At 41.3% G+C, this 15,184-nt stretch overlaps 1 protein-coding gene across 2 annotated transcripts in view; it reads right to left on the bottom strand.

Annotated features, from left to right (window-relative positions):
* Positions 1 to 2,073: 2,073 nt before the first annotated feature.
* KAT8 (lysine acetyltransferase 8) overlaps positions 2,074 to 15,184 on the bottom strand; it is a 340,257-nt gene continuing 327,146 nt past the window's right edge. For both annotated transcript variants that reach the window (XM_078652506.1, XM_078652507.1), the window contains exon 11: positions 2,074 to 3,062. In XM_078652506.1, the coding sequence (XP_078508632.1) occupies positions 2,998 to 3,062 (65 nt within the window). In that variant the 3' untranslated portion in view covers positions 2,074 to 2,997. The remainder of the gene's footprint in view (positions 3,063 to 15,184) is intronic.

Raw genomic sequence — 15,184 nt, 5'->3', positions numbered from 1 at the left:
CCAAATAGGTTTCTCAAGGAGGCTTAATTTTTTAAAATTCTTTGTATGTAGAAAGATATTTATCTTTCGTTTTTTAACTTTTGAATAAATGTAACAATTATATAGAAATTTCATTTTAGTGACAAATTAATTCATTTCACTACTGCATTCATAATTTCCCTTGAGTCAAGGGAATTGTATTTTTCAGCTCTGCTTTTCCTATGTACACTTGTTCGATCCTTAATTTGAACGGTTAGTTCTCTTAGAAAACTTTTATAGGACTAGATCGCAGACCCTACTTCAGTGGGGTATAGCTATGGTATTTAATTCAAAGTTAAGGAATCTGCAGCTGGATGACTATCAGATGTAAAAGTTATTACCTTCAGAAACGATATATCTAGTAGAGACAGTCTAGCCGCAGATTCCTTAAAGTTGTGCCCATCTTTCCCGCTCTGCGAATGGTTCTTGAGGTTAGGGTTATACCCATTTCAGTACTGGGCTTATATACCAGGAATCACTGTCTCAATCTATGTTAGGGTTAAACAAGATGCTTGACCTGGCCACTTGACTTCTGTTTGGAGGTGCAATACTGTCCATTTTTTAATACATTGTGTTGGTAGTATGGGTGTGTTCTCTCTTGCTCACTGGTGGCCCCACCAGTAAGTAGTATTAACTTGTTGCTCTTTCTATGAAAGGTTTCTTGGCAACGTCATACCTGTCTGACGCTGGTATTGTCAATATATCAAGTGAAGGAGTAAGTTAATGCACAGCTTATTGCTGTTGTTGTAGGTCCTGTGAGACTATTGCCATGTCATTCATGACCATTGATGTATGGTGCATTAGGGGTATGGTCTCTTCCTTTATAGGGGTGTTATTCACCAGGGCACAGAAATACATGTAGCCCTGTGTGGAGTTGTTTTTATTGGGGTTTTTCCCTAAAATCCGTGTCTGGTACTTTCATACCATTCCATGTTTTATTTTTTTTCTAATGATGTTTTTAAGAGAATTTTGATTTTATGTTGCCACACTGTTTTCACGACCAGTGTCTATGGTGGCTCCGCGTTCTGGCGCAGAAAGTTTCACAGAAGAAACTGACGTCTGTGCGGCGGAGGAGTCTTATATGGCTCCACTGACGTCATGTTCAGAAACTACGTCACTCTGGTGCCTTATGACGCCGTTCCCCTGGCATGCAAAGGTACTGCTGAAATTTTTTCGCATTCAGACTGGCACCTGGGGAGAATTCAAAGTTAAGGAATCTGTGGCTAGATGTGTCTATCAGATTATGGAGTTTCTCATTACAGGCTAAAACCTTGCATGCTGGTGTGCTGTTAACTTACACTTCTTTGGGCCCTTGTCCTGAGCTCAACCCCTATGTAAATATTTGTAGCGTGCATGAATGTCCAGATGTACTGTCAATTTGCTCTTTGTTTTTACGTAAGCTCTGACCCCTTCTCCCTTTAATAACACTTAATGCCAGAAACTATGGTGGTTGGTACAACAAGCTCACGACTGGACTACTGTAGCTCACTTTAATATACCACTTCAAATAACAATGAATAAGATTTCAATCTATTTAAAATCAGGCCACCAGAGCCACTGGTCAAACCTGACAATATATGTCATCAAACATATCCTTGAAAACCTTCACTGGCTCCCTTGAACACAAGAGCATTCTTTTCAAGTCTCTTGTTCATAAGTGGCTATTTTTTTGTGCCTCGCTTTCTTACAGGTTTTAACCAGTAATATCCTTCTTGCTATCTCAGTTTCTTCCCAAGCACAACTTCTGTAAGTACCCAGACGTAGAAAAACATTATCTGGCAGTAAATCCTTTACTTTGTAGGAATCACAAAGTGGGAACATGCACCCCTTGAATTTAGATCGATGTCCTTTCACCTCTGAATAAAGAAAAGACTTATAATATCTCTTTATTTATAACTGAGTAAGGCTTTCTATGTACATAAACCCTGGGGTGGATGTAGCACTTAGCAAACAGCTGTAACGTAATAATTCAAAACAATTGTCAACCAGTGTCTGTAGATACTTTCCATGTAACAGATTACAAAAAAAAAACAATAGGCAATGACCAATACAATCAACATTTTAAAAACATTTTTTTAATGAAAAATACATTCTATTGAAAGTAACAAACAATATATGGCAACCACACCAATAATTATTTATATAGGTTCAAACAAAGGCCTGCTTATTCGTATTAGATGACAAAGTTGTGGTCAAAACAGTAGGTGGGGTGTAAGATGTTTTAAGTAATTTCTGATTTCACACTGTATGGAAAAAGGGAGGTGGACACAGATGAATGTGAAACATACTTAAAAAGTTACCATCAGACACAAAATCCCATCACAAAATAGATGTGCCAATGGTTTTTGAAATAAGGTATGAAATATCCAGTTCAATGCCCAGCACAGTAAACATTTCATAATGAACCTCTGACAAGAATTGAGGCTCCAAATTATTTTCAGTCTTGCATGGTAGCTGGGGGGTTGGTAGCTTGGGGGACAGAGTACAGTTTATTTTCAGTAGCAATTTAATGCAGCTCAAGTTAAGTTGAATGGTATCCTCATTAACATGCTAGAAAGATTCTTGTCTTTTTACACATTCATACCTTGCATATGGTCTTCCTACAGTCATGTTTCAACAAACATAGTTCTGTGACAATCCATGGTAAACTTCTCTTCCTTGTATCCAACACTAACAAGAAATGGGAAGAGTGTTGTTGACATTGTCGGATTCCCTTCCTATAGTTTCTTTTATTAGTAAAAAACTCAAGACAGAAAGGAAGAGTTCAAACTCAGTCAAGCGTAGCTCTGGTAGGATCAGCTTCCAGGTTCGTTTGGCTGGGATGACAACGATGAACAAAGCCTTGCTTCAGCCAACGCAGCCATCCTGTCTTTCAGCCCACAAAATGCGTCAATTCACGTTCAGATGCAATGGGGCTGAAGATCTCCGGTGTGAACCACTATGCAGCTAACTCACTTCGGTCACAGTTCAGTGCTGTCCTCACTTCTTGGACAGCTTAGGAAGCTTGTGTTTAGGTGGGGCCCATTTCAAGCTGACGGAGTCCACTGAGGAGATGGGTGGGGTAGAAAAAGAATACAGTTTTGAAGTTTGTTGTTCAGAGAGTAGTATATTATACGACAAACAGAGTGGTTTAACAAAGAACAACTCAGAAAATAAAAAAAATCCATGACAAAACAATTTATATGGAGGACTGAATGACCCCCCTAATGCTAATCCTTGCGAGGAGACACGGTCATCAACCCTCTCAGAAGTGTGAACCCTGTGGAGACTTAGATTAAGGGCTACAAAATCTGTCCATGATTATATAACTAGAAGAATTTAAGATGCGGCTAGAAATAAAGTAGACCACACCAATCCTCTTTATTCTGATTCCTTAATCACACTGTTAAACAATTCAGCAGTTCTATCTGATATTATGTTGCTGAGGGTCATCAAAGTTCATCCAGCACCTTTGTGCAAGTAAATACAAGTGCTTAGAGCCTGGATGGGCCGCTATGAAAAGGTTTTTGGGCAGCTCCTCTAACATAATTTTTACATAGAACTGCCACTATGTTGGGTGACGGTTCTCTCTCTTTCAATCACAATTGTACTATCTGGAGTTTTCTCTTAATTGTAGGAAAGGATTAGTTACTTACCTGTAATCCTAGTTCTCTTCCAGGGGTATCCTCATCAAAGTAATAAGCATTAGAATATTCCCGTCCATGCGCGGGACCCCGGAAACACCATATTATATGTGCCCCACATATCTATAACCATATATATATATATATATATATATATATATATATATATATATTTATTCACGATTCTGGCTCAAGTTTCCAGTCCAATGGCGCTCTTTTTACTGGTGCACGACTACCAAGCAGAGCCCCGCTTGAAATTTTGCACAAATCTCCTTAAAGGAAGAATAAGTCGGCACTCACGAAGTTTGTCCCAATCTTCTTTTTATTTTCATTTTATTTATCACTCCAGCATAGCAAAAAATATTTTTTTTGCTATGCTGGAGTGATTACAAAGAAAATAAAAAGAAGATTGGGACAAACTTCGTGAGTGCCGACTTATTCTTCCTTTAAGGAGATTTGTGCAATATATATATATATATATATATATATATATATATATATATATATTCTTTGCACCAACTTTCACATCCAAAGAAGGAAACTCGAGCCTCAAATTCATATGCGTGATGATTTTATTTAAGCAAAATGGTCAAAAACGCCCGACGCGTTTCGGTGCAGCCGCACCTTGGTCACGGGTGACATCAGTTTGTTCATTTGTGCTTTATAAAGTGATTCAAAGTTGAAAAACATAAAAGTAGGACTACCTGTCCTTTCACAAGCAAGTTTAACCCCTTCAGGCCGGCGCGAATTTTCGCGCTGTGCTGAAGGTTCTAATGAGCCTATGGGCTCATGACGGAACGGTTCCGTCATGAGCACAGCTCACCCGACGCTCATGACGGAACCGTTCCGTCATGAGCATGGAAGGGGTTAAGACCTGAAATGGCGGCCATCTTAGAGTGTCTAACAAAATCAACCTGTGTCAATTTCATACTGTTTGGCTGTTTATTGCTATGCAGCTACAGGTTAGCTTTTCAGTCTTTTTAGACTGTGTATTTGCAATGCAGCCTGGAAGCTTTCTATGCTTTCAGTGTTTTATGAGAATTTCTACTGCTTTCTGAGCATTAAAACAGTTTCTAAACAAACTTTGTGTTGTTTCCCATGTTTCTAATGCATGTTATTCATGAATGGTGGAAATTCTTTACAGCATGATTCAGCTCTAGTGTTTATTGGGCTGCAATTGCTTATTTGTATGTATATATATATATATATATATATATATATATATATATATATATATATATATATATATATATATATGGTTATATATATGTGGGGCACATATAATATGGTGTTTACGGGGTCCCGCGCATGGGCAGGAATATCAATCAATCAATCAAGGCATTTATATAGCGCACTACTCACCCGGAGGGTCTCAAGGCGCTAGGGGAGGGGGGGTCCGCTACTGCTCGAACAGCCAGGTCTTGAGCTGCTTCCTGAAGGCAAGGTGGTCCTGGGTCAGGCGGAGGTGGGTCGGGAGGGAGTTCCAGGTCTTGGCGGCCAGGTAGGAGAAGGACCTTCCTCCTGTGGTGGCTCTTCGGATGCGGGGGACGGAGGCGAGGGTGTGGCCGGTCGATCGAAGCTGGCGTGTGGGGGCATAGAAGTTGAGGCGGCTGTTGAGGTATCCTGGGCCTTGGTTGTGTAGGGCTTTGTGTGCGTGGGTGAGGAGACGGAAGGTGATTCTCTTGTTGACCGGGAGCCAGTGCAGATCTCTCAGGTGTCCGGAGATGTGTATTCGAATATTCTAATGCTTATGACTATTGATGAGGATCCCCTGGAAGAGAACTCCACTTTGCACGATACACTGGTGGGTGTCGGTTTTGTCTCGAGATTTGAGACAACTCTTGTGACATTGTGTATTTGGAATTACTGCCCTGAAGAAGTCGAGGTGTGAGATAACATGAAGAAACACGTGTTGGCTGTAGGAAACTGCATTGTTTACAAATCGACAATATCAAGCTGCACTGTTGATGAACTAAAGCCATACTGCTGATGAAGCTGTATTGATGAAAATCGAATATGGATTGAATTATGTCCCTGAACGGATGTCTAAAGATTAAAAGTGGACTAGAATATTTGAGACTCTGAAACTGTTATTTACCATCTATTACTTTGTGTGTGCTCAGACAGGATTTGAAATAATTTATTAAGAACCTGCAACTTCCCCTGCAATTTCAGTAATTAGACTTGTAGAAAGATCAGCCCATGTTTCTCAACAGCAATAAATCATTTGCCTGTAGAACTATATTCCTAATGCAACTCCCAACTATTTGTAGTATTTTATAGCACTACTATACAGCATGAGTGCTTTACATACTATCAGGTAGTCCAATGAGGAAGACCGTTATAGGAGGTGGGGGTTAGAAAAATAAGAGAAAGGAGGAAGAGGCTATCAACCAGTAAGAATGAGGTTAATTGAGGGGAAGGTGGAACAGGAGGGGTTTCAGTAGTTTCCTGAAAGTGAGTGAGGTTAATCTGTGATGAAAGGCGGTAGGGAGCTTCAGAAGCTGGAGGCAGATCCAGGAAATTATGTTCTTAAAACTAGGGAGATGTCCTAGACTGGTGTCTGGAGAAGGAAAAAGTTTTCGCCTCAAGAAGCTCTCGCTCTCTGCTGGATATAGAGCTGCCAGGTAAGGAGGTGTTTTGAAATGGATGCTGTAACTCTTTGAACCAATACTGCAAAACCCTTTTAGGAGAAGGAACAAAAAGGAATTTTATTTACTTTCAGTTCTCTTGTTCGAATGTGTTAATATTCACTGATGAGAGCTCTGCTTAATTGCGTGATCCATGAACACTTTGAAAGAACCTTTTCATTATGCCCATCGATTAGCTCTTAAACACCACCAATTAAACTTATAAATTTACAGGGCTGAGCCAGCAATCCGTTGTTCTACACAGTCTATACAGAAAATAATGGCAACAAGTGGGAAGCTAGGAAACAAGGCCAGAGGAAAAAAACTGACTGTGCTGTGCTCCAGGGCCGACCCTGCAACAGAGGGATGAGCTTATTTAGGGGAACCTCAGTTCATATTTAAAATAGAGTAAAGCAAAAGGATCTCATTTATCTGGCATCCACTTCCTCTGCTTTGCAGAAAGGAAGGCTTATTAATTATGAGTTAATAATTATGGTGGAACAGATGCACAGCATGTCTAGCAACAACAAAAGAACAGGGTACAGGGCAACAATTGACTGCACTTATCTAAAGTTATGGTCTTTTTATGTTCAAAGAATCTGGGTGCCAGGAACCTGAAGCCACATACCCTTAGACTTCAAAAGGGCAAGAGCCCAACATTATACAATAAAGCACACTGGTTCAGCTCTTCACAATCAAAGCAATAATCTTCAAGTAAAATTTTTCAAGAAATCCATTCAGTAGGGCTTAAAATTTCTTTTTATTCTTTTGCTCCATACAAAACGTAGCCAACGCGTTTCGTCCCAACAGGACTTCTTCAGGGCAAGAGCGTGATTTGACTAAGTCAAATAATGAATCCTATAAAGAATACGTCTTTTCTTAAAATATTTCTTATCCAGAGGTCCAGAATACAAGGAATTGCCACCTAGTTGATATTTTGCTGACCAATCCTTAGTTTCTGTACTATTGCTCTTTATCAAGTCTGTGTGTTAAGAGTTGCGCCATATTCTGCATCCAATCTCTGTGGTATGAGTAATACCTTGAAAAACGTGTGATCTTCTCGCCGCGTGGTACGTTGGCAAAGTGTAGAGTTATGAGTTAATAATTATGGTGGAACAGATGCACAGCATGTGAATCCACAAAATGAATCATGCTACAAAACCAGGATTACAAGTTACTTTTCTTCTCCATAAAGATAGTCATTGATGTTTACGAACATAAGTGCAAGTCCAATCCCCTCCTCCACCATACTGCCACGTCCACTTCTTTCCTTGACCCATTTGAGCCTAGTGCCCAGCCCATCCCATTATCACCTTCATTGTAAATTTCTCAAGGGCAGCACTCACTTCCTTTGTAAGTAGGTTTCTACTAATCATGCATACATCGCTATCTCTGAGGAGCACACTGATGAACAGGAGAGTGAAACACAACTAGACATATGATAGTGAAGTTCCTTCACACTAAACAAGATTCACAGACATTCTTAACTCAGTATGGTATCTGTTTTACAGACTGAGCCCCAGTCCACATATAGGCTGATGTTCAAGTAGATGCTTTGCACATTTTAGAAATCTGAACATTTGAGTTGACAGAGCCCAAGTCTTTCAAGACAACGATTTTCATGATTCTTGGCAGTACAGTATAATGCAGAATGCTATTTGCATCGAGGGGACCTAGCCACTCATGCAGTAGAGTGCTTGCAATCTAACAGTACTGTACATGGGTGGGAACAACAGAGGGGGGCGAAGATAGGGGATCTGAAATACAAGCTTTGCCATATATCTCAAGCAGGTCTTCAGGTAACTGGTTCTAGATTCTTGGTGCTAGGCAGGGGAAGAACTGATTCTGTGTTTTTTTTTTTTTTAAACCTGTGGAATTCGAGAATACAGGATTGCATTATTGTCTTTTGATCCTCCTGTGGTGTACATTTTGCTCTTCAGTTATCTGGAGTACCCAATGTAGATGCATTCAAATGGACACAATGTGATCGGAATATGCACTTTCAACCAAACTAGGCGCTGCATGAAATATAACATTGTGGTATAATTTAGTGGCACTAGAGCACATTTAAGTAAACTGGCTATCATTGCCACCATCAAAATGAAGGTTTTAGTGACGCTAGAAAAGATGTACGTAAATCAGCTAGCAATGCTACTGCCAAAATGTGAGTACTAGAGCTTCACTGTCTGTGGAATGAATCATGGTTTTAAGCATCCTAAAACAGCTGGTAAGATGCAGACATAGGAACGTTGGGGATATGTTGCATCACTGCAAGGTTTTGAGGTCAGCCATTTCTTGGTTCATTGTTTGTTGCAATTGTTCTGTTCCCAGTCAGCGAAGTCATCCCTCACTAGTAAACCTAAACCTCATTCAACTAGGGAAAAAGCAGCGCAATGACTCTGTTAAGAAAAGTACCTCTTTTAGAGCTATGTAACGCTGTTACATGGAGATCGATACATAACCTTTATCAGACAGTGTTTGGATTCAGATGCAAGAGTAGATGCCCAAGAGGGTCGGGCCTCCGAGAAATCTTTTTGGGCAAATGTGGAAATAATCCTGCTTTTTTTCTACTTGTCAGCAATTCTTGTTGTGGGAGTAGCTTGCGATTCTATTAAGTGCCTATGACTATTGATGAGGATCCCCTGGAAGAGAAGGAAAAGTTACATACCTGTATGTGTGTGGTTAAGGCGGAGTCGGTCTAGTATTAAGGCAGGGCGGAGTTGGGAGGAGCATCACAGAGGAACAGGTAAGAGGGGTTAAGTTTCCGGGGGTGGGGATATTAGGGTTAGAGTTCAGGGGTTGGGGTTTAGTTTTTAGGGGGAATGGGTGTTTGTATTTATTTAAAAGGAGGGCGTATTAATTTATACAGTGTGGAGATCGTTTTAAGGAGGTGGAGGTGGTCGTGAATATTTTTAGGGAGGGGGAAATTAGTTTTATGGGGATGAGCTCGTTTATTAAGGGGTGTGGGTGAACGTGTATGTTTTAAGGGTGTGTGGGTGATCATGTTTAATAATAGAGTGGGGGGAATTAGTTATTAGGAATATGCCTCTTTTCAACATTGTTAAATGAGGCTTCCCTTCTCCATTAGGAGGTCTTGGAAAAAAAGAAAGGATTCAGCCAAGAAAACTTAGCTCAAAAAGCCTGTGAAAGCCTAAAAATGCTTTCTTGGTAACACAAATTTTGAGTGAAGATGAAACTAGCTACGTGTAATTTTTTTCCATTTAGGTGTATATAAAACGCGATCCATAAGGCTCTGCGCTGTGATTTTGTATGCTCATTGCATAAATGTATTATCTGTATGTTTTATTGTGGAGAGAGGGCAGGGGCTCTTTATTTGTTGTATGGCCCACATATGCTGAAGTACATCTATACATATGTTTGCAAGTGTGTGTGTGTGTGTGTATATATATATATATATATATATATATATATATCCCTCATGAGCCGCAAATATCTGTAGGCTTATGCTTTATTGATTAGTTATTTATTCCTGTACATATGAACTATGTAGTTACATACTTGTGATATCATTATGAAAGGTTACTTGGTATCATAAAAGGATGAGTGTAGCCCTCTTTTTCTCTAATTGTTATGTTTATTATTTACTTATGCTTTTTATTTTGCAAGTTGTTCCCCTTTACTGTGGAGGTAGGAGGGTTGTAGGTGAATCTAGAAGAGTTCAAGCTGCACAACTCTTGTTTCAGGTAAGTAACTAGTTTATTTTGCAGAATGGACGTCAGAGAAAAACATTGTGTGGTTGACCACTTGTATTTGAGAGAGCATGTGTTCTCCCTGCTTTGTGCACATAGTATTACGTGTTCTCCTCCTGAGTCAATGTAGTTTATATGTATATATCTACATATACAGACAAAAAATATATGTAGACATATATACACACCTTTAGACCCACCTGCGTGAGTGTGTGTACTTACCTATAGGTATGATCGTGAAACCTTTTATCTTGTGGTAACTGGGTAGCAGGTAAATGGATTGATGTGGATTTTTTCTTAATACCCTTGGGCCCTAAATATTAACTTATGGTAAGGTGGAATTTGGTTATATTATTCTGTGCATGCTAATCTAATATGCTTTATGTGTTATATGATTCCTTGAAATACTTACTCTACGGTAGGTTACTGTACAGAAATTATACCAATGGGGCTGGTTTACCAAGTCTATAAGGTTCGCTGAAGAAGTCATCCAATGCGTGAATTAGTACATGCTCTATTCAGCTTTCGTTTGCCATTGTATGCACTATAAAGGTTGGGACCAATGGGTCCCTTCCTTGGGGAAGGTACACCCCCTATTATCCCACCCTCCAGTGGGAGGGGGCATATGCCTCACATTGGTTGGCTGGGTCCCCCCAAATGCAAGATGGCGGGGACTCAGAGTTTTGCCTCACCTAGCCTCTCTTACCTGAGCAGTGGGGTTGGCAAAGGTGGGCACACCTCCCTTCCTCACTTGGTTTTCCCGCCGATTACCCGCCCAAAGTGGGGGTCAGAACTGGTGGGGGCCAGGTGCTGGAAGCAGCAAAAGGCCTGGGGAAGCTCAAAAAGGCGGCAAGCCATTGAAACGTCCCCTTTGTGGACCCTGCCCATCCTTTGGAAGGAGGGTTGCCACCTCGTCCCAGGACTTGCATTGTTTCAGACCATGAGGCCAGCAGGCTCTCGACCGAGGGGTCCAGAAACATGTCTGGTGGTGGCAGCTGGCGGGCAGCCACTCAGCCTGGACACTAGTGTTAGGTTGTTTTTCAGGGGGCATCTCTAAGATGCTCTCTGAGCGCATTTTTCATTAAATCCCACACTGGCCTCAGAGTGGGTTTAATATGCTGAGAAGTTTGATACCAAACTTTCCAGTTTTCAGTAAAGCCATTATGGTGCTGAGGGGTTCGTAATGACAAACTCCCAGCACCATATACTCTTAATGGCATTACTGTACTTCAATGTCTAAAAATTGACTTAGACACTGTAGAGAGACAGGACTCATGCACCTGTACACTCAACACGGGTTTAGTGCACGCAGCTAGAGGGGTGGCTGACCTATGCCAGGGCAGTGGGTTGTAGGCATGGCACACAGCTTTGTTCTGCACCAAAACAAGCAGCCTGAAAAGGCAGTGTGTGTGTGTTTAAAGGTACAGGGCCTCTAAGGGTGGCACAATAAGTGCTGCAGCCCTAAGAGGCCTTCCCTGGCCACAGTGCCCTTGGTACCTATGGTACAATTTACAAGGGACTGACCTGTGGCCAAAGAGTGCCAATTGGGTTTTGTTTTTCATGCAGTTTAGGGGAAAAAACACAGGCACCTGGTTGGCAGGAACTCAGGGCACACTCAGTCAAAGTACATCAGGAGTTTAGCAAAAAGTGGGGGCAACCATGCAAAAAGAGGGCACTTTCTTACACACCAGTTATCTTTAAGCTAGGAGCTACTTTATAAACTATAGCAATAAAAAATAATGTATATCTATTAGTGCTTGTCATATGTGCATCTATATGCGTCTTTAGGGATGCTACCTGCAGTTTTGTCTAAATTACATGTGCCTAAATGTGGTACTGTGTCTACAAGCACGATATCGCAACTGCCGTTGGAATTGAGGGAGCAGAAAAAAAATTAATCCACATCTCAAACAGAGCCGATACATTCTGTTTATACTGTCCACATGTACTACAACAATGTTGATGTGTGAAAGGGAAATAAAGGCACATTTTGGAAAGGGATTTGAATGGAAGAGAGGAATGAAGGAGAAGCCAAATGTAACAGTAGGAAAGGGAAGAGGAATCCAAGGTGAGAGATACAAAGCATAAGGAGAGAGAGAGAGAGAGAAAGGAAGCAGCGCTTCTAAATTTACACTGTAGCCATATACGATTAATGTTTTCAGCTAAATGTTGGATTCTTATTTCAATAATGGTCTCAGAAGTAACCCCTGAAGCAATGGGAAGTCCCACTGTATATAAATGCCTTTAAATTTCCACTACCATTGCCGACCAAATATACTTAAAATGTATCTCTTATTGTCCGAAAAACCTCACATACAAGACCCTAGAAAGCCCCTGTGAAGTTCTTAAATCTTATTAGATTTGATCAAAAGTTACTATTCTATTCCTATGTGCTTTAGATAGTATGCTTTGTTACAGATATCTTAATTCCAATGTTCTAACTCCAAGGGGAACAAATACAATTCTACCTAGGTCTCAACCATTATTCCTGCCCACTGTACTTTAAAAGAAAGGATACTTACTAATAAAAATTAACATCAGAAATATGTCTGCATTGAAGTGCTACAATCCTGTGCCTCTTTATACGGCAGACATGATGGGAAACCCAGTCCCTGTCCCTCTCTGTTGTAACTGCTGGGGTCGTAAACCTCAAAGCAGATATTTATATTACAATCTTGATTTCGCACACAGCTGAATAAAGTGCACTCACAAATATTCTGCTTCCGCACAAAGGAAAAAATAATTAAAGGGAACAATGGTTAAAGGTATTAGACAGAGGCTACTTTCTAAGCTTCCATTATTATGATATGTTATTAACAAAGAGGTCTCAATATCTGTTCCTTTTTAGCGGTCTAGGTCGGTTTGATCAGTACTTGCAGGATATGTCTATATGTTTGTGTGTTGTAACCACTCTGAATAGTTAGCTTAAGGATGGGACGTGTGGGACAGTCAGAAAGATTTGTACGATGAAGTCCTAAAGGACAGGGGTATAACGCCCTTAGAGGCAGGTGAAAATAAGGCCATTATGTTGTGGTAGTGAATGTATTAGTGTTGAACTTGCTTGTTAAGACCTGCATGACTACGCCCTCATGCGTGGATACCGAGCCAAAGTCCTGGTTACCCAATTATGGTATTGCACTAGCTGCCTGTTTATCTGCCTATTTACCAGATATTTTGGTACAGGATTTTGCCCACGCCCTGAGAAGGGGGTCTGTAAGGGCTTCACTGAACGAAAGCAGGGGCTGCTTTTGTTTGCCACAGCTGGCACACCACAGTGAGATTGGTCCTCAGTAGGCTTCATTTGTATAAAAAGAAGTACCTGGACCCTCTCCTCAGTAGGGCACTGCAGCTTGCACCACCGACTCCCCCTGCCAGTGGCAGTACCAACACAACTACTAAATATTGCACTCCTGCAAGTGTGACAATTCAGACTATTTCGTGCCCCCAAAGCTATGAAAATGGCTTGGACAGAAGGTATTAGTCGTTTTAAATGTTTATTTAATTAATATACATCTATTGTGTGCTCATCTTTAACTTAGACAAACAGCGCCATCTTGTGGCAGATTGTCATAAGTACCAGTGCTGGCAATTACGTGCCAAGCACCGGAAACCACCAGCTCAAATTAAGCACTGGTTCTCAGTAACACAGTGGGTAACTGGAGGCAGAGAACCTCACCAGCCCTTTGCATGACCATGTCAAAGATGTCACTTTCTTCCATGGCGGTGCCAGGAGGCAAAACTAGCCCACGATCTGCCGAGGTGTCCAGGCCACTGGCGTAATGCAGGTCCTCATACCAATTGTCATCAGTTAGGGAAATCCATCCCAAGCGTCATACGAATCACTGTCAGAATTGCAAATAAAGTGTAGAGGCTTTGAGCCCTTCCTTGAGGCAGAGGCAAAGTACTGAGATCTGATGGGTTGCTCAAAGGCTGCAGCCCCATGGGATCAGAGTGCAGTCTCGGTTGAAGCAGTGCCAACTCGGAAAGCACACTAGGCTGGGCTACGTCATCCAGCGGGAGCATCAGTGTCGATGCTCTAGTGGCTGGCGTGAGCCATGGTGTCCAGTTCAGCCAAGCTGGTGCGGAGCCTATAGCATGTACCAGCTGCCACCAAGTGCAGTCCCACTGGTGGAGTTTCAGATGGGGACCCTCGTATTTCCTTGGGACCCAGAGGGAGCCAATAGCATGCCAAAGAGCTGCAGCATAGCTTCATGGAAATCTTCGACTACTTGTGGTGTTGTAGTCTGGCCTGGAAATTCAGGTTGCCTCTGGATATAGGTCAGGATTGGCTCCAAAGGGAAACCGCTTGAGATTGGTAAGTGTAGTATTCTAGGTTTAGTGTTTATGTTACTGCACTTCTCTGCATCTAGCTACTCAGCCAGTGTGAGTGTTCCAGGTTAGAATGTGAGTGTGATTGACATGAATGGAATGCTTGTGTGACTGGGATGAGGGTTGGCAGTTGGAGTATGGGCTGAGTAGCTAAGAGGCTGCTCCTGGTGGGGCTGTTTGTTCCAGAGTTATACTTCTTACTATCCTGAATATGGCTAAATAAACCAACTACTTAATTCAACTACATCTGCCTCGGCTACATCTCTTCTTGTATGTATGGACACAAATACTACATTAATTTTGGCGACGATCTGGAGACTTTCCTGCGCAAAATCTGGCTATTTACAAGAGTTGGGAGTATCCTGCAACTGAAGTGGAACAAGCATCTATCATCTAAAAAGTAAGGAACCTCTACAAGCATGTGAAGTAGCCCCACCAGTGCCGAACACCAGGCAGCCCTAGTCAAGTTGTACTTTCAAGTCATCTTAAACAAGGTCTCTGCGTAGTAAATCTTCACTCAAGCTACCTACATGACGCAGAAGTAACTACTTCTAACATAGTGCCTTGTAAGCAACAATCTATGTCTTCTAAAGCAAGCAGTTTCAACAAAGAACTTGACCTTGAAACCAAGGTAATCGTTTTTTTTCTGAATTAAGAGACTTGTGCTTTGAAAAGACTTACTTTTTACTCTAAAAGACTTCCATCTATCTTAAGGTTTTGGATGTGTTACCATCTTCGTGTGCGAGTACTTGTCTGTACTAGCGCTGACTGTCCCAGCAAATATAACTGTGTGCCGGCACCCTGCCGTTTAAAAAAAAAAAAGCTATTTATTGTGGGAAATGTTTGTCCTTTTTCTTTGGCCGTTTTTTGCTGT

The sequence above is a fragment of the Lissotriton helveticus genome, chromosome 7, assembly GCF_964261635.1.
Source record: "Lissotriton helveticus chromosome 7, aLisHel1.1, whole genome shotgun sequence".
NCBI classification, from domain to species: domain Eukaryota; kingdom Metazoa; phylum Chordata; class Amphibia; order Caudata; family Salamandridae; genus Lissotriton; species Lissotriton helveticus.
The sequence above is the reverse complement of the archived record's forward strand: the minus strand, read 5'-3'. Positions and strand labels throughout refer to the sequence as shown.